Source organism: Rhinoraja longicauda, chromosome 33 (assembly GCF_053455715.1).
Source record: "Rhinoraja longicauda isolate Sanriku21f chromosome 33, sRhiLon1.1, whole genome shotgun sequence".
Classification (NCBI taxonomy): Eukaryota; Metazoa; Chordata; class Chondrichthyes; order Rajiformes; family Arhynchobatidae; genus Rhinoraja; species Rhinoraja longicauda.
Window position 1 is genome coordinate 15,691,047 of NC_135985.1, and position 20,436 is coordinate 15,711,482.

At 43.3% G+C, this 20,436-nt stretch overlaps 1 protein-coding gene across 1 annotated transcript; it reads left to right on the top strand.

The window, feature by feature from the left end:
• The first annotated feature begins 3,257 nt into the window (after positions 1–3,257).
• On the top strand, positions 3,258–18,613 carry LOC144609073 (WD repeat-containing protein 76-like). Its single transcript, XM_078427424.1, has 13 exons — positions 3,258–3,740; positions 4,029–4,124; positions 5,905–5,966; positions 6,353–6,482; positions 8,044–8,130; positions 10,116–10,159; positions 10,257–10,410; positions 12,309–12,470; positions 13,986–14,104; positions 14,932–15,030; positions 15,635–15,787; positions 16,416–16,469; positions 17,640–18,613. Exons 1-13 carry the CDS (start codon positions 3,540–3,542, stop codon positions 17,908–17,910), a joined length of 1,632 nt encoding a protein of 543 aa, XP_078283550.1. The 5' UTR covers positions 3,258–3,539; the 3' UTR covers positions 17,911–18,613.
• The last annotated feature ends 1,823 nt before the right edge of the window (positions 18,614–20,436 follow it).

Here is a 20,436-nt window from a genome sequence, read left to right on the forward strand (position 1 = left end):
TGGTGGGTTGGGACCCTTCAGATTGAAAAAGGATCCTGACCTGAAAACCGGGCCTGGGCAGTTTGTAGTTTGCGGCCCGGTGGTATGAACGTCGACTTCTCCAACTTCAGATAGCTCCTCTGTCCCTCCCTTCCCCTCCTCCTTCCCAGATCTCCCTCTATCTTCCTGTCTCCACCTATATCCTTCCTTTGTCCCACCCCCGACATCAGTCTGAAGAAGGGTCTCGACCCGAAACGTCACCCATTCCTTCTCTCCCGAGATGCTGCCTGACCTGCTGAGTTACTCCAGCATTTTGTGAATAAACCTTATTTATCCATTCCCCCCACAGATGCTACCTGACCAACTGAGTTCTTCCACCAATAAGTTGGGGGGGTTTTTCTCTCATCAGTGAGAATATGTCAGGTCCACTGATATCCACCTGATAAAATACCAGATAAAGTGCTAGTCAGCAAGGTTGAAGCTATCAATTAAAAGGCAGTGTGGCTAACAAAGTGGCTTAATGGCAAAATAAAGTCGCAATGAACTGTTTTTCAGAGTGGAGGTAGGTTACTGTTGAATCTGTTTCTGTTTCATATCATATCATATCATATCATATATCTACAGCCGGAAACAGGCCTTTTCGGCCCTCCAAGTCCGTGCCGCCCAGTGATCCCCGTACATTAACACTATCCTACACCCACTAGGGACAATTTTTACATTTACCCAGCCAATTAACCTACATACCTGATTGAATACATTGCTGTGCAACAATTTGCATACATTTTTTTATGAATCCAACATTCAAAATAATTAAGTTACATTCACAGCGAGTCATTGTAGGAAACTAGATTTACTAACAAAGGACTGAAAATGTTTTAAACTATGATTGGGATATTTAAGGGCCTGTCCCACTTAAGCAATGTTTTAGGCGACTGCCGGCGACTGTCATTGTCGTAGCAGGTTGCCGAAAAACCGGCGACTGGACACCCCCTACGACAATATCTCGACAAACTACAACGACCTACCACCTAGACGATGTCAAGCTAACGACAACCGGCGACCCAATCGTCGTGACTTAGGACGTCCACCTATGACCGTGCCTACGACAACCTACGACCACACAGGCGACAAACTACGACAACTGAAGTCAACCTATGTCTACCTGCGACAAGCTACGGCAACCTACAACCCTGTCGGTGACAACTGAAGATAATTCACATCATTTTGGCCTCTGGTTTTGATGCCGGTGATGGAATTCACCGAAGTCAGCACTGGCGACAACCTACGTCACCTGGCGACAACCTAACGACAGCACCTACGTCAGGAGACGTCAAGCTATGATCATTGGCGACACCCCGGCGACCGTGTGGCGACAGCCTAGTCTCTTGTAGTCGCCTAAAAAATTGCCCAAGTGGGTCAGGGGCTTTACATGTGTATTTATGCTATAGAAACTTTTTCCATAAAAGAAAGACTTGAATACAAGGATTCATTTATTCATGAAAGGAAAGCATTGCTGGAAAATGTTTTTGTTGAACTGAATTTAAGAGAAAAAAACTTTTTCCATTAATTTAAATGTCAAAATTCTGGATAACTTTCAGTCCTGAAGAATTTCAGTTAAAAGTACCTAAACATACATGTACATCAATAAAGGTATCTGAAATGATAAAAATGTCACTTTATTAACATTAAGTAGAGTTGAGCTACAAAAAAAAACCTTTCCACCTATTTATAAATGAAACATATAAGATTCAGATGTGTAATCTCTGATATTCTCCTTTGTAAGCTCTTCAGAGTGAGCTTCCAATAACTCTTCCATATCATGCTAGTCTACTTCATCAAACCTTGCCTCATTTGTCAACTTGGAAGTGAGAACACTATTAATTTGAATAGTAAGGGTTCCTTGAAGCCTGAAATTGATTTCTGATCCCTCAAGATGAACATACTTGAGGGCATCTTTTTCTGAAACATTGAAACAGATTTGTTAAATGCTTGTTTTGCAAAGTAACTGTCTTCCTTGATGAGTACAGGTGCTCCTCAATTTACAATGGGGTTACGTTCCGATAAACCCATCGTAAACTGAAAATATTATGTCAAAATGCATTTCATACACCTGATCACATGGCCGGAAGTGAGCTGCGGCTCGCTGCTGTTGCCCAGTGTTTGCACCATGGTAAAGTCAAAATATCGTAAGCCGAAGCATCGTAAGTCAGGGAGCATCTGTAGTTAGTTCTTTGGGAAAATCTGCACCCACGGTATTTGCTGTGTCCCACGAGACAAATGTAATACACTTCCAGAGCTAATACTTTGGACACTTAATTTTATTTTGTCCATACTATAAAGGATAGTTTGCACTGTGATGCTGCAAGATTTGATGAGTGATGAAAATACACCAGATATTCATTGGTTTTTAATTTCCATTAATTATATGCATCTTAGTATTAATAGTTATATCTTGCTGTGCCTTCTTACAAGAGGTGCAATCTTCAGGATTGCTTGGGAATTTAGAGGCCATGGTGAGGATGTACAGAATAAATTGGTGATCAATCAGATTTACAAGCAGAATGTAACGATCTCCATGACAGCAAAATGATGTCGGAGAAAATGCGATGAAGAATGGTTGTTTGTTAAGAGAATACAAAACCCACAGGCTACAGAATTGAGTTTCTTAAGGTTTCAAATATCACTAACAGCTTCTCCTAGACCACTCATACAGAAACAATGGCCAAGAAAACACACCAATCCCTTGTCCCTAGATGGCTTAGGTTTGGCACGTCCCCAACAACTCTCACCAGAAGTGCTGCAGTGAGCATTTTATCGGGATGCATCACAGCTTGGTTTGGGAAAAGCTCCATCCAAGTCTGCAATAAAGTACAGTGAATAGTGGACACATCTCACATTGACTCCATGGAGCCTCAGCAAGACATTGGTATAAGGAAGGACAGTTACACCCTGGCCACTCCCTCTTTGCTCTCCCATCAGGCAAAAGGTATAAAAGTGTGTGAAAACACACACCTCCAGATTCAGCGGGCAGTTTATTCCCAGCCGTTACCAGGCAATTGAACTATCCTACCACAACCAGAGAGCAGTCCTGAACTGTTGGTAGAGGGACAGGCAGCATCTCTGGGGAGCAGGAATGGGTGACGTTTTGGGTCGAGACTCTTCTTCAGATCCAGATCCTGAACTGCGATCATGTGTTGTCTTTTTGCTGCCTGGTTAGCATGCAACAAAAGCTTTTCACTGTACACTAAACACGAGAGTTCAATAATCGAACCATGATGACTGGGTGCAGAGGGCTGTAGTTGTTGCCGGCTGTCCCGACCGTCGGTGGAAGATGGCGGCCGTGTCAAACTCACTGCACTGCCCGGGGAAAGTGGCGCGGAGATTTCAACTGCCGGAGGCAGAGCGCGGGAGATGGGCTGTGGGCGGGGACGGACGGACGGACTGATTGACAGACTACAAGCCGCGCGCGCGCGCGTGCATAAGGTCCAGGGGAGAGGAAGTTTCCCCTACTCCTGCTGCGTTGATCCAGGACCTGATTCTCGCCGCCGTCCCGTCACCAGATGAAGACGGCCGGCACCAAGCGCTGTGCCTGGCGTGAGAGTCTCAAGCGTCTGCCCGAGGCAGCGTGCGATGAACGGCTGGCCAAGAGGCCCAGACGCCGGGTGCAGGGCAACGCGAGTGGACGGCAGGCTGCGGCCCAGCCCGGGGCCACGACGGCTGGCGACTCTGATGGCGACAGCACCGGGGATGAGCGAGTAGCGGTGAGGAGCTCGGGGGGGGGGTGGAAAATGTGGGGAGGAATATGGGGGGGGTAAGGGGGATGTGAGGGTTTGGGTGTCGGGCAGTGAGTCAGGATGCCATAGGTGGGGTGTATTTCGGTTGAGAGGAGGCTGGGTGGTGGGTTCTGGGGTTGGAACAGTTAGAGATAAGTTGCAGAGTGTTGGAGGCAAAAGGCTGCATTGAAAGATGAGAGTACATTAAAAGGAATGCAGTCATCTGTCACTATATGCTAATATCTGAAACTTTTGAATTTTTATTTTTCTTAATAGTTTAATCAGCCCGAGGAGTTGTCAGTCTACGAAAGAAAGCGATTGAAAAACATTCAGGAAAATGCTGAGTTCTTTGCATCATTAAACATGCTGGAGGTAAGTCTACAGGAAGATGATAAAGAACTTAATAACACGGTGTCAGGACAACAACCTCTCCCTCAATGTCAGTAAGATGAAGGAGTTAGTTATTGACTTCAGGAAGCCTGGTGGATTACCTACCCCGATCATCATCAAAGGTGCCAAAATGGTTGAGAGTTTCAAGTTCTGTGGTGTTGATAGTACCAAGGATTGGGTCAGGTATTGATATGGGCCAAATGCATGCAGGTGGGACAAATGTAGATGGGACATATATTGGTCCTCGTGGGCAAGTGGGGCTGAACCACATTAGTGTGACAGCCAAGAAGGTACACCAATGCCTGTACTTCCTTGGGAGACAGGAAATTTGGCATGTCTCCAATGAGTCTCACAAACCTATACAGATACACTGTACAAAGCGAACTAAGATTGCATCACAATTTGCATTTGGGAATAGCTCTGCCAAAGAGCATGAGAAATTACAGTTGTAGATGTAGCCCACTCCATCACACAGACTTCCCACTATTGACTCCATCATGCTTCATGCTGCCTCGGAAAAGCAGGCAATGTAATGAAGGACTTGTCGCACTCTGGGTCATTTGTCTTTCTCCCTGCTCTCGTGTGGCAGAAGGTACAGAAGCTTGAAAGTGCACACCACCAGACTCAGGAATAACTTGTTTCCCTTTGTTATCAGGCTTCTCTTCTAAAAGACCTTTCTATTAGCTAGGGTACAGTCTGATTTGCATCTACCCCAATATGGACATTGGACTTTGTCTCTGGAACTGATGTGCTACAGTGCTGAGAACTCTGTCTTCCCCTTTCCTCTACCTATTGTACTTGAGTTTGACGATTGTATTTATGTATAGTATTATCTGATTGAACAGCATGCAAAACAGGGCTTTTCACTGTACATGGGGCAATAATAAGCCCAATTAAACAGTGTTGAATTACTTAAACTCAAGGCATTAGTTAGAATGAACATTTGAAATTCATGTTTATAAATAAACAACATCATTGGGTAAACAGTTGCCTTCCTGGAATTAAATGTGGTAGGGTCTGAAGAAGGGTCTCAACCCGAAACGTCACCCATTCCTTCTCTCCCGAGATGCTGCCTGACCTGCTGAGTTACTCCAGCATTTTGTGAATAAATAAATGTGGTAGGGCATGGGCAGACTATTTAACTGCTCACGGTGTGGACATCATTTATTTACCATTGGCATTCTGTAGCAATTGTGGGAGTCTGCTGAGACTCAATCGCCCTGATGGCTCTGGAGTCAAGTAAAGGCAGCTGCTTTGGAGACATAAGTCTTTTTGTGGTTTCCTGGTTATGCGGACTAGTTTTTGAAGTGCAGATTTATTTAATTATTTGAATTTAAATTGCTCATTTGACGGGACGTATTCTGGTTTCTGAACTCCAGCGGCTTGTCATGCTAAAGCCCAATTATCTGAGGTTGTTGTCCTTCGAGCAATGAATGTTTATAGCAGCTTCTTTCAATCCTGATAGATTATGAGGATAGATCGGTTTCTCATGACTGATAAACCAAAGACCAGCAGACATAGCCTTAAGGTACTTGGGAAAGATACCAGAGGCAGTTACATGAAGCATGTTTATTAATGCATCAGAAAGGGCACTGTAGATTTGGTGTTAACTTTCAAAAAGGATTTGTATAAAAATTTGAAGATAAAATCTTTGCAGCTTAGTTGACGAGGGATGAGGATCTAGTTCAGAACCAAGGCTCATTCACTTGTAGGAATTTGAAAATACAACCTATCGACATGTGGAATTTCTCTTGTCTTACAGACAGCTAAAATGCTTCGGGGATTTAGTGGAAATGGACCGAAGAGACGGTATACTTCCAAAAGGTATGAATCTGCAGTAACCTGAAGAAGAGTCTCGACTCGAAATGTCACATATTCCTTTTCCCCAGAGATGTTGCATGATCCACTGAGTTACTTCAGCTTTTTGTGTCTATCTTCGGTAACCAAAGAGGATGTGGAAAGGCTTGGTATTCGGTATTTTTCAACATTTGATTATTTGCAGGTCAGGTCGCATGACTTGTTCTGTGTATGTTTCGAAACATTGATAACACAACTTCATGAACATCAACTCGCATTGCTATTCTACCTTTATTGTAAAAGCTGGGCAAAGCAGTTATTGAAAAGCAAAGAAGGGATGAACTTTAAGTTTCATTTTTACTTATAATGCAGTTGCGGTATAATAACGAACTTCATCCTTTTTGAATGTTTAGAGAGAAGCTTAAAGACTCCGAAGAGCAACCCATAGTTCGCCGGTCAGAGCGGCTACTGATGCTGAAATCTACCGAGTCCCCAGAATTACAGATAAATGCATCAGTAAAGACAGAGGAGACAACAAAACGGGTTTGTATCACTTCCATATAACTCAGACTGGGATTTGTCCCATCTTTGCTATTCAATTTTTCTGCTGTGTTGCCCAGTTCAGATGGAATAGGAAAAGGTGAGAGCACGAGGTTTCAGATTACACACCAGGTAGATGGAGAGTAGAGATCGCTCTGCTATGTGTTCAACCAGTGTATTTATCTAGGGCCTCACTTCAGTGCACTACAATTGATATTATAGATAGTGCAGTTCTCTCTGCTCCAACGACCCTCTGTTCAATCCTGATCCCTGGGGGATGTTTGCATGTTCTCCCTGTGACTGCATGGGTTTCCCCAAGGTGCTCCAATTACCATCCATATACCAAAGATGTACCAAGTTAGTTGGCCACTATTTTCTCTATCATAAGTGGGTGATGGGAGAATTGTGCTGGAAGGGTACATCAATCGACATTTGTGAGACAATTGATTGGAGTAAAATGAGTACGGTAGGGGATTAATAGGATTGCTTAGAAGGTCGGCATATTCTTCGAGCCATTGCTTCTATGTCGTAGTGAAGTATGAATACTTCAGTGTGACGCTTCTGGTTTGGAGTTCCCATTTTTCTTCCCATATCTCCTCCCCCTCATATATTTCCTTTGCAAAAACCGTTTTGTATGCTGTCCAGTCAAATCATATACATGTAAAAGAGAAAATAAGTAAGGTGCAGAATATAATATAACTACAGAGACACTGCAGGTTAACAAAAGTGCAAGGGTCCACTTCTGCTATCGCCGACCTTCTCCACCACCTATATCAAACGCTTTTTTTCAGTCTTCCAGAGCCCGCACAACATCCTCAGCCAAGCCCAGAGGACATTTCCATTTTCACTGCTGACAACCTGCAGGACAGGTTATACTATGCTTTACAATGTACTGAATAGTTCTTCTTAGGCCCCCTCGGTCATGGCTGACCATGGGTGATGCATCCTAGTTGGCTGCTTGCTCCACACCTCGGCTAGAGCAGCGTTGCTCAGTGATGTGTGGTCGGGTGCAAGCCTGGGCGATGTCATATGAAGGACAGGCTGTTGCCCATGCAGCATGTCCCCCCTCTCCACGTCGCTGATTGATCCAAAGGAACAGCAGAGCAGTTATAGTTTAGCACCAGCGCCGTTGCAGGAGCTGCCAGAACGAGTTTGTAGACAACTTCGGGACTCCGACTCCGGATTTTCTTGAGGTTTGCTCCTGGAGCCTTTTCCATGACTGGATATGGCCAGAAGGTAGTGGAGGTTTTAGATCAGAGTTTTTCCTCTCCTAGATGGACTGCCTTCCCAGGCTGACGAGCCTCGTCTGCCTGAGACTCGTGGGGGCGGGAGCGTCTACCTTCCCGTGCAGGTCTACGAAACCTGCCCACTGCCAGAATAGTAGGCCATGGCCTTCAGTGACCTAACGTTTGAGTTTGACTGCCTACATGTGCTTGATGAATGGAAGCTAAATTTTGAGTAAGGTAGCAGTTTATTATGTAACCAGTTAAATCAAACATTCAAGTAGATATTGGGAGAAATGTGATATTGCTGGTGTTGAATGTTACTTTCTGTTTTGCCTCAGTTCTCTGGACCTCTTAAAATGGTTGCAATTGATAAAGACAGCAAAGAAACTGAGGATCTGATGAAGACGTGGCTGGAGATTAGTCAGGTATTCCAGTAATACATGTTCTGGGAAGTTTGATTTAGAAACAGAAAAATTGGTGCAGGAGTGGGCCATTCGGCCCTTCGAGCCGAATATGATCATGGCTGATCATCTAAAATCGGTACCCCATTCCTGTTTTCCCCATATCCCTTGATTCCTTTAGCCCTAAGAGCTAAATCTAACTCTCTTGAAAACATCCAGTGAATTGGCCTCCACTGCCTTCTGTGGCAGAGAATTCCACAGATTCACAACTCTCTCGGTGAAGAAGTTTTTCCTCATCTCAGTCCTAAATGGCCTGCCCCTTTTTCTTAAACTGTGACCCCTGGTTCTGGACTTCCCCAACATTGGGAACATTTTTCCTGCATCTAGCCTGTCCAATCCTTTAAGAATTTTATACGTTTCTATAAGATCCCCTCTCATCCTTCTAAATTCCAGTGAATACAAGCCCAGTCGACCCATTCTTTCATCATATGTCAGTCCTGCCATCCCAGGAATTAACCTGGTGACCTATGCTGCACACTCTCAATAGTAATAATGTCCTTCCTCAAATTAGGAGACCAAAATTGCACACAATACAGTCTCACCAGGGCCCTCTACAACTGCAGTAGGACCTCCTTGTTCCTAAATTCAAATCCTCTCGCAATGAAGCCCAACATGCCATTAGCTTTCTTCACTGCCTGCTGTACCTGCATGCTTACTTTCAATGATTGATGTACCAGCACACCCAGGTCTTGTTGCACCGCCCCATTATCTAAAATGGGATAACTTTAACTGTTTTGATTTGTTAAATACAAACAAGTTTATAAATCTTCCTAATATCGTCTCCTCCCTGGTGTGCGCACTTTTCACCCACACCCATCCATCTCCTAGTTATTCTAACATAAATATAATGAGCTGTAGATGTTGGGTTTTTTTAAGACACCAAGTTCTGAAGTAACTCAGTAGGTCAGGCACTCCAGAGATGCATTTACTCCAGCATTATGTGTCTTATCAGGGCCAGGACAATGCCTGATGAGTGAGAGGAAAGAACTGCAGATGGTGGTTTAAATCGAAGATAGACACAAAATGCTGGAGTAACTCAGCGGGACAGTAAGCAACTCTGGAGAGAAGGAGTGGGTGATGTTTCAGGTCGAGACCCTTCTTAAGACTAATCAGTCTGAAGAAGGGTTTCGACCCGAAACGTCACCTTTTCTTTCTCTCCAGAGATGCTGCCTGTCCCACTAATTTACTCCAGCATTTTGTGTCTATCCTGATTAGTGGATGCAGGGGGAGCGGAATTTAATTGGGAGATAGTTGGACAAGGCCGAAGATGAAAAGACAAAAAGTGTTAGAAAAGAATAGAAGTGGTGCAAATTGTAACGTCTGAAGGAATATAGGAGGGGAGAAATAGATGTGAGACCAGGTGGGGCCACTACATTTGTTTAAACTCCTGTAAATTCGTGCCTAATTTTCATAATTATTTGTAGCAAAAAGTGCACATGCCAGAAATCGAAAACAAAAATTCAAAAGCCCCTAGCACTCTTTACCCCTACCTTCACAATAGTCTTTATAACGCAATTCGATAACACAAGGTTCCCTAGAACACAACTATCGCATCATAGTAGAACTCCCTATACAATAACTCAGGAGCATTTCAAGTGAATAACCTTTCCGAATCTCTTGCTGCACATGCAAGTTATACACACGCGCATTCTATTCCATCTGGTAAAAGCTTTGTACGGTCAAACAGTAATCTGAAATGTAAAGATACATGTCTGCAATATAAAGGCAAAAGCCATGATACAGCCATGAGTTGAATGGGGATCTTGTGATTAGCCACCATTTGTAAACCTGTGTGTCTTTACGTCCCCTTTTTCCCATAATCTCTACCACCAGCAGATCTTTTTTTTGTTTACATTATAGTGTAAAAATAGATGAGTTAAGCTACGGTATTTTTTTTTAAAACATGTATTTTTCTGTCAGTAACTTAACACTTCCAATCTGACACTTAGGGCAAATCTCGGGTTAAAACAAAGCAACCAAAAGAGTTAAAAACGTAAGTTCTTTTAACTGTTGGTCAATTTTAAGTAAGAGCTATTTCTGTTTTTTAGAAGTTTTTCTACAAACTGTTCCTTCATTATTTGTTTGAGCAGCTACAAGTCCAGTTTGAAAAGGATGACGATCCAAGAAAGCTTTGTTGTAAAAGTAACACCAAAACGAGTGTGCGCACTGGCCATTCATCCGTCGGAGCAGAGGTTCCTGGTGGCAGCAGGAAGCACTTATGGATATATTGGAATTTGGGACCTGGTCAGTGAGTGCTCAGCTTTTGCTGTTCATGTTAAAGAAGGAGAGGCATTTTTACTGTGATTGGACGTTTCCAAGCACTTCAAAGGCTGATAATTCACCCACATTATGTCAAATGGCAGAATGACATCTGACAAATGGCATATCATCATAAACTTGGGTGAAGAATTTAAATTTAGCCAGGATAACGGGGGTAATTTACCTACATCCTAAACCCTAAGACATTGTTTTGATGAAATGCAGTCAAGATTTCTCCTGTGTCCTAGTTGATGTTTATCCATTTATCAGTGTCACTTAAATAAGTGACGCATTGCTGTCACTAGGATCTTCCTGTGTCGGAGTTGCAACTGAATTTCCCATGTTGCAGCAGTAGCTTCACTTCAAAGGTGCGCCAACAGGTGGCACTGTGGTGCAACGGTAGAGTAGCACCAGAGACCCGGGTTCGATCCTGACTACATGCGTTGTCTGTATGTAGTTTGTACGTTCTCCCCCTGACCTACATGGATTTTCTCTGGGATCTCCAGTTTCCTCCCACATTCACAAGACGTACAGATTTGTAGGTTAATTGGCTTGTTATGATTTTAAATTGTCCCTAGTATGTGTAGGATAGAATACGTTTGTGGGATCACTGGTCGGCACGGACTTGGTGGGCCGAAGGGCCTGTTTCCGCGCTGTGTCGCTAAACTAAATAGCTATGTGTTGTGGAATGATCAAAGTGGTGATAATGCATCACCAAACTCCGCCAGCTAGGCCTCAGCTCGTCGTAATGCAACTGGATCCTGGACTTCCTGCTGGAGCGACCGCAGGCAATGAGAATGGGTCCGCACCTGTCCTCCACTATCACCCTGAGTACCGGCACACCACAGGGCTGTGTTCTGAGCCCCATGCTCTACTCCCTATTCACACATGACTATGTTCCTGCATTCGACACCAACACCATTGTCTAGTTTGCAGATGACACAACGGTGATCGGGTTGATCACCAACGGTGATGAAACAAAATACAGAGCAGAGGTGCAGAACCTGGCGGACTGGTGCTCTGATAACAACCTGTCCCTAAATACCACCAAGACCAAGGAGCTGATCATCAACGTCCGTAGGTCACACAACGGGGAATACGCCCCGATCTTTATCAACGGGGACAGTGTGGAGAGTGTCCAGCTTCAAGTTTCTGGGCACTCACATTTTGGAGGACCTAACATGGTCCAATAACACTGCTGCGCTGGTCAAGAAGGCACAGCAACGGCTGTTCTACCTAAGAACACTGAAAAAGTCTGGTCTACCCCAACAGCTGCTGACGACCTTCTACCGCTGCACCATAGAGAGCATCCTAACACATGACATCCCTGTGTGGTATCTCAGCTGCACGGAGGCAGAGAGGAAAGCTCTTCAGCGGGTAGTCCATAGAGCTCAGAGGACCATCAGTACACAGCTACCAGCCTTGGAGGGCATCTACAACACACAATGCCTCAGAAAAGCCACCAGCATCCACAAAGACTCTTCACACTCCTGCAACATTCTGTTCGAACTTCTACCATTGGGCAGACGATACAAGGCCTTCTACGCCCGCACCTCCAGACTCAGGAACAGCTTCATCCCCAGGGCCATAGCTGCTATGAACCGGTCCTGCTGAGTCGGATGGTCACATCGCACAGTGAACCGGCACAGATCTACTTGCACTTTATTCTGTTTTAAAACTGTTACAATTTGTTTCATTGGGTTGTTTAAATTAATACTGACTAGCTAATTAATTTATTGCATCGTATGGGAGGCGCATTCCCAATCTCGTTGTACCCCTGTACAATGACAATAAAGATATATTGTATTGTATTGAATATTTGGCTTTTTGACTTAATGATCCAGTCCTGATTGGATGCTTTTGCTCTCTTTTTGTTTTTGCAGAGTTCTCAGGTCAATGATGTAGTTGCTGTTGGTCAGTTCAAACCTCACTGTGGTTCAATTAACTGCTTACACTTTTCTCCTGTTAACTCTGCTGAGATCCTATCAGTGAGCAGTGATGGGAGTATTCGCTGTGGAAATGTTGCTGCTGCAGTCTTCGATGAGGTAAAATACACCAAAGTTCTTTGAGCACTTACTCATAAAGCCCAAATCTCCTGCATAAAGAAAGACAGGCTGCGGTTATTTGACTTAAGAATTGCCCACTTTATGTTCCTATGACCTCGACTGCTTTTAGCACAGAAAGAACAGAGCAGGAGCTCTGAAATGTAAGCAAAAATACCCAGCAGGTCTGCAGAGTAATAAACAGATTTAACGCTTCCAGACTATCACTGAAAACCACAGAAATTGGAGGTTTTAAACAAGTGCAGAGGGAATTAGAGGTGTGGAAGTTCAATAAGGACAACAAGGTTGAGTGATTGGTTGTGGGGGGGAGGAGGTTGAAGGTGTTAAATAACAAAAGGGGCGGTGGTGCAAGGCAAGATATAGTAATGGGACGAATCGAGAATGATCTAGTGGAAGCATGTGAGGATGAGAGAGGCCTTTTCTGAAACTATTGAATACCATTTTTAGCCCAGAAGATTGTAATATGCGTGGTTGGAAGATCAGGCCTGTTTTTCAGGCTCGCATCGACAATTATTGAGGGAGTAAGGGGGGCTGAGAAAAGAGGGGGCAGGTGGGGGTGAGAGGGAAATTTAAATTGGCAAGTGACAGGGCAACTGAGGACCGTGTGTCCGTAATAGATGGAGATATTCTGAAAAACAGTTAACTCTAAGGTTAAATCACATGGGATCCAGGGAGAGCTGGTGTTCAGTTTTGGTCACCCCATTATAGGAAAGATGTTGAGCTGGAGTGTAGAATATAGTGTTGCAGTGTTATGGCATTACAGCCACCGAGAAAGTGCCGATTTTTTAAAAAAGTGCAACGGCTGCAATGAGGTAGGTTGAAAGATCAGGTCAGGTCTGAACACTTCCATTCCAAATGAAACACATTCTCGTACCTGTAGAAGCATCAGCAGGTGTGAACTGCCGCAGGTGGGAAAGGATGGGTTGGTGTATAGCGAAGCTTGAATGAACTAATTCTAAATCACTCCTTTAAAATTCATTTCATAAGTTTTTTAAAAAGCTAAATGGAAATGCAATAATTTATTAAATGCAACAAGCTTGGAAATGCAATAATTTATACTCCAAGAGGACATTTTGTTTGCATTGCCCCCATGAAATGAATATATTCTCTCTTAAATATATCAAGTTGTTGGTATTAGTATGTTCTTGCCACATGTACCGAGATGCAGTGAAAATCTTTGCATGCAATCCAGTCGTGAGTACACCAAGCCATACAAAAGTACAACAGGTAGTACAAAGAGAAAAATAATCAGTGTGCAGAATATAGTGCTACAGAATAAGTGTTACAGTTACTCAGTACATGTAGCAATAATGTTAACCAAGCCTCTTGATCTGGGATTCTGCATTAATTTGTGTCATGAGGCCCAAGGATGGATGAGTTTGTTTCCATGCCCACCATGTTTTTCTTTTATTTTTCCAAATAAAATTCAAGTTGAGAAAATTTGCTGCCTAATTAATTTTTGCGCACAGAGTGACTTTGCCTTTGATATTTTCGTAGGTGTATGTATCCAAAGATTGGAATACCTCTTCTTTTGACTTCTTGTCTGAGGATGGGTCCACCTTGCTTGTCAGTCACTGGGATGGAAATGTGGCTATAGTGGATAGACGAACCGCAAGGTGCGTGTCAGTTATGTGCTTAGTCTCGCTTTTCATTGACTTTTGGGTAAACGGTGGTTGTAGTTGCTCAAATTTTTACCACTTCGTGCTCACTTCTAATTTTCCCTCAAAGCAGTGACTCTTCTATTTGCTCTTGGGTTGTGGGAAAGCTTCGCTCGTAGTGTTGAGATGCCAGTGCTTTATTTTGAGCTGCTCCTGTCCAAGTGCTGTATTTTATTTAATGCTGCACAATGTTTAAGGTCCAGCAATAAAGGCTGCTACAGCTATGTGAGCACAGTTTGCAATGTAGGCCAACATGAAAAACAGTCATGTCAGTATCCTTTCATTTATGTTAATCTCAGCTGCAAATTCTGTTTTCAAGTCTCATGGGGAATGATGCATGCTCTGAATAAATCGCTGGTGTTAAATGGTGTGCTGGGATTTTGGTGCTTTGGACATTAAATTTCTGGATTAGTCTACAAAAACAGCTTGAAATTGTATAGCCCATTACAATATAATAGCTCCCAAACATGTCGCATTGGAGCATCGTCAGGTAAAATTTGATACTGGGCCAGATATAGTATCCATTTTCTTTGTCAAAAAGGAGAAGAGGGTGTTCAGCAGTTTCACTGAACTCTGAATTCTACTGAGTAGATCGGTAATCATGAGAGAACTGTGCTGAGTCTAGAATGAACAACGGTAGGGAATACTTAGCACCAGGCAGATTTGACACGCAGCAGATGGGAAGTGTAAGAAAATTGTGGTTAATTCCAGGTTAGCAATTTGAGCTTTTGTAGGTACTGATTATTCTCAAACTGACAGTACTTTTTTTTTTTGCTTTTCTGCAGCATTTCAGGAGAACGGAATGTACACCTGGGCCTGAACCGTTTACGGATGGTCAGTGTTCACCCATTGGATCGGCATTACTTTGCAACTGCTGCAGCACAGTGAGTTCCCTTGATAGAAAAGGTTATTGGTGTGGATGTTTTTCCTGCATTTTCACCAGCAAATTCCTGCCAAAGAAATTATTTAAATCTGATTTTTTTTTAAAGGAGCTTTTGTATTCCCAAAAAAACACCTGATGTACTGGAAATCAAGTTCCGTTTTGCTTCTGATTCGGTTATGCCTCAAAATAACAGACCCAGGGATGTGGCATGAATGACCTAAATATTGCTCAAAATCTTGGATCTGACTTTTAAGAGGCAAGACTCCTCGTCTTGAGAAGTCAAGAGGCACATTTTCACACAAGGGATCCTGGAAATCTGTGATCTCTTTTACCCCTGACCCCAATCACATTCCCTCTTGGATAGGTGTAATACAGTCTTGGTGTGAATTAAAAATATCAAAATTAGAGAATGCTGTGTTTACGTTTGGTAAGAGTCTTATCAATGTAGAGGAAATAATCTTTAGTAGAGTTGAGTCCCCGGTGAGCTGCGCTTTTTAATTGAATAGCTCTGTCCTGTTCTAACATTCATAATGCCACTATTTTGAATTTGTGGCCCCATATGCCAAACGTAAGAACATTTACCTAGCTGCTTTTGCTTTTGCCAGGTGTGCAACTATTTATGATATCCGAAATCTTAAAAGATCATCAGCAAAAGCTGTGGCGGACATGAGCCCCCACTCCAAGCGCGTAAACTCGGCTTACTTTTCACCGGTTACTGGTAACAGTGTGGTAACCACCAGCATGGATGACATGATCAGGTAAAAAACTTCACATTGTATATGAGTGCTACAGAAGTTAAAATGTGCATCTGGGAGACCATTTGAAATGGTGCATCTGCTAAAGTTTGTATCTTCTCATTTGAGAAATTTCATTCATTATCATCCTGTCCCAATGAATCAGTTCCAGCTTTGAAATTCCCATCATTCTGTTACTTTGCTCTGGTTTATGAGTGTCATCCAGAACCACCGGGATATTTCCATTACCTCCCACCGACGCGCCAATTTTAATTTCTTCTTATTTGGATTTCTTTAAGTTGTTTTGGGTTTAATTTGACTGGCTTTGTAGCCCGTGACCTTCAGTCATTCCAATTTAAATGGCAGTTTTACGATCCATGAAGCCTGGGAGCAGGGTCTCGCTGGCCTTCAGAGCCATCCTGGGGCTGTGGCCTGCACCATGATGTGCCCTGAGACAGGTGACCAAGCAGTTTCCCTGCTGGAGGACGGTTTCTGCCCACTGATCCCCAGATGTTGTGATGGAGTGTAGTGATCCGTTCTTTTAAAATCGGGAAGTTGAATGATTTGCGTGTACAATGAATGTTATAAGTTAAGATACTTAACAGCACAGTGGGTCAAATCCTAATAATCAACTTTAAATGATTTGTTGCAGAGTATTTGATACAAGTGCCATCATTCCTGAAATTCCTTGTGTGGCATCAATAACGTAAGTAAAATTAATCCTGTGGTTCCGTTCTACGGCTTAAGCAGTCCATGTCTGCAATCTCTCCAGTCCTTCTGAACTCTCCGCGGTCCTGGAATTCTCTGCCCTGTGTCCCCCAAACGTAAATGGTGCACAAATTGCAGCCGTGTTCGGCCGACAAGGTTCCACATCTCCCACCTTACCATTCTCATAGAATCGGACAGCATGGAAACAGGCCATTGGGACTAACTTGTCTACACTAACTGGTGAGCACCCCACTATATTGATTGCATTAACTCGCACTTTGTCCATAGCCCTCAATGCCTAACCAATTGACATGTTCATATGGACAATTGAGTACTGTTAGAAACCCAGCTTCAACAACTCTGATCGCCAGTGTATTCCAGGTACTTGTCTCTCTCTAGGTGAAGATGAACCCCCCCCCCACCGCAACTTTTAAACCTCTTCTCTCCTCCCCACTCCACCTTGCCCTAAACCTGCCTGCTATTAAACAACTCTGATATAGGGAAATGTTTCTTTGGTCTATCCTATCTATACCCCATATCATTTAAATTGCATCACCATTGCCTCTTAACCACCTCTGCCCCACGGTTTTACAGTCTTAACTTAAAAATGGCTGCACTATAGTTGTCAAGTCTGGAGTTGTCATAGGAAAGAAATGTGACTAATTGTGGAGGAGCAGGGAGAAGAGGGACAGAATTCAGCAGAAACAAAACCAGGACCAATTCTCCTGGGAATCTGGTGTGGACAAGGTGGATGATCAGTAGATAACTGAATAAAGGGACTGGATCATAGAGGGGCTGCAACCCCTTGGTAGCTTGTGATACCTCCTTCCAAGTGCAGATTGATGGGGTGGGAACCAGGGCTCTATCTGCCCAGCTTACAAAAAGAGCAGAAAGGTATACTCACAGGTTCCCACCTGTGGAAATTGCAACAAGCATCCAGACCTGATGGTGAAGGGATTATGTTTCTTTTGGATCCTGTTCAATGTTGGTGCTTTTTCACTATGTGCAAATTAGCTAGAACACAGTGAGCAGAATAAACTAAATAATCAAAGGAGGAGGGAGTGAAATGATCAGAGGATAATAGAAAGGAGTATCAACACCAGGCCAGTTTCTGTTGTGTAAATGTTTATAACTGGATCAATAACACCTTTGTTTTTGTTTTAAACAGTCATAACAACAACACTGGACGTTGGCTTACCAAATTCCAAGCTGTGTGGGATCCTAAAAAGGAAGATTGCTTTGTTGTGGGTAGTATGGCCCGGCCCAGGCAGATTGACGTGTTCCACAGTACGGGAACCAAGGTGCATGAATTCAAGCATGCTAAATGGCTGGGGTCTGTGTGCTCCATTAACGTGATGCACCCAACAAAAAATGTCTTGGTTGGTGGAAACTCGAGTGGCCGACTTCACGTGTTCATGGACAATGAATTAAGGGGATAGTTGGTGGCATCCACGCAAAATAGAGGGCCACCTCTGTCATTGTAGAGTCAGCAGGAATCTCATTGTAGAGTCAGCAGGAATCTACTCATTGTAGAGTCAGCAGGAATCTTGGCATGTCAAATGCTGTGATGATATTTATTTGAGAGTTTGGTATTTAGTGTGGGGGGGGGGGGAATAGCTCAAATATATCAATGCTGCACAGCTGATGAAATGACATGCACAAAAGAATACGTTCATTCCAGACTGCAATGGTGACATCTCTTTGACTGCATGCTCTGGAGCCTAGAAGAATGGGGAATAAAAATACCAGCAACCATTCCCCGCTCTCCTTGCTGTTTCCTCCCCACATGTTGAAGCACTGCCACTTTATACCATATTCACCATTCCAAAAGCAGTCATGTGTATTAGCTGAGTATTGGTGGTGCCAAATTTTGTATGTGTACATAAAATATAAGTGATCAACAGGATACAAGCAGATTTGATACCATCATTCTGGAATGTATTTTCTTCTGCAGACTGCTCTCCGTAGAAAGTCAATTAGAATATTTCCTTGAAGATTAAAATGTTGCTTTTCACTGTAGACATTGTATAAACTAGAACGTCTGCGTGGGGCGCAGCAAAGTATTCTTGTAATATGTTGTAAGTAGTGTCCTCCTTTGACATTTCTGATGTTTCAGGAGTTTGAAAATAGAGTTGAAATAAATTGCACTTTTTAAATCTTGTGCCTGCTGTGCATGGTAATCTCCCATTGAAATGAGGGGCAGTGATTCCTGAGAAAAGGATTATAAGTTTAAGAATTCTGATTTTTTTTAAATAATACGGGACTAAAAAGTGGATATCTGTAAAGGGATTATGAAACTGATGTTTTAGGAATCCATTTTGTCCTTCAAATGGAACGCCACTGTCCTTCAGGGAACAAACCTCACTGCATTTCTCCAGTCTGGGTCATTGTACGACTTTATTGTACATCAACCTATTGCTTGCTGCTGACGGGGACAGAGATTTCCCTGGAGTGTAGCCAGAGCCGAGGTGGAATCATGCGTGCGTTGGGTACACAGGAAGGACAGAAAGGCCAAGAAAGCAACAGCTGCCCACAAGCTGTCCTTGTTTGCAGATCTGATTCCACAGTAAAGGATATCATGAAGCAGTTTCAGCTATTTCTGGAAGGTGAGGAAATGGACCAAGATGACCAACAGTAGAAGAGGTTCTCTAGGCAGGTTTAAGGATTTAGGAAAGAGATGTGGGATCTCAACCAAAGCATTTTTCTAATTGCTCTCTGCACCATACACCAGTGAATATAGAAACGAGGATAGCATGGGGAATAGACCATTAGATTCTGGGAGCAGTGGGGCTATTAATAGGGAGGTGGGACCAACTTGGGCCAGGCAGATTGCATCTCTACAGAACCAGGATCAATGTCCTTGTGGGAAGATTTGCTAGAGCAATGTGGGGAGGTTACAACTGGTTGGAAAAAAATACTTCCTTGATCTCTAGCCTTAAAAGGTACTTGGATGGGGAAGATTTAGAGGAATATGGGCCAAACGCAGGCAAATGGGACGTTTAGATTGAGCATGTTGATTGGCATAGATGATTTGGGCCAAAGGGCCGGTTTCTGTGCTGTATGATTATGACCTTGTATCACATGCACTGCCTCTGGTTTTAGACACCTTTGCTGTGAGGAAATCTGACACTTGTAATTCCATCATTGACAGGATCTATAAGAGGCAATGTCTTAAAAAGGCAGCCAACATCATCAAGGGTCCACACCACCCTGGCCACACTCATTTCACTCCTGCCATTGGATAGAAGGTATATGAGCCTGAAAAATACAACCAGGTTCAGGAATAGCTTCCCAACAACCAGCAGGTCATTGAATACTCAACTCCAACTAAAGTACAAACTGTCGGGGTTGCACTTGAGACTTCGGGCTTTATTTCGTATTTGCACTACATTGGGTTTTTATTTACTGATTTTTTTGTTTGTTTATTACATTACCTATTGAGCAATCTGTTTACAAACCTGTTGTGCTGCTTCAAGTGAGAATGTCGTTCCGTTCTGGTACCTATAGCAATAAAACGGACATTTGGCAGTAAACCTCTGTCAATCCCCACTCAACTGCCTCCATAGCGGAAAATAAGCCCATTGCCTCTTCATAACTAAAATTCCCTATTGGATTTGTCAGTGACTAGTTTGGGCCTTTACTGTTGACAACATCGTCACTAAGTGAACCCCTTATGTATCTTCACCACCTCAGACCATTCGTCCTCCAGCTGGCCTCATCCGTGGAAATCTGCCATTAAATGAGAGCCACAAACCAAAGCAGAATTGCGAGAGTTGTGTGTTGTAATTCTACAAGACTACAGAGAGAGGTATGCATTGTCATGTCCATCACAGGTACTGACCTCCCAACCATCAAATGGTCTACAGGGGGCTGTCTCAAAAAGGTTGCCAGTATTATCAGAGATACACCAACTTTCATTGGCTACTACCATTGGGAAGAAAATACTGGAGGCTGAAAAACGTGAC

Coding starts and splice junctions, on each gene's coding strand:
- LOC144609073 (XM_078427424.1), top strand. CDS start 3,540: ATGAAGACGGCCGGCACCAAGCGCTGTGCCTGGCGTGAGAGTCTCAAG. Junction 3,741..4,028: donor CCGGGGATGAGCGAGTAGCG/GTGAGGAGCTCG, acceptor TTTTCTTAATAG/TTTAATCAGCCCGAGGAGTT. Junction 8,131..10,115: donor CGTGGCTGGAGATTAGTCAG/GTATTCCAGTAA, acceptor TCTGACACTTAG/GGCAAATCTCGGGTTAAAAC.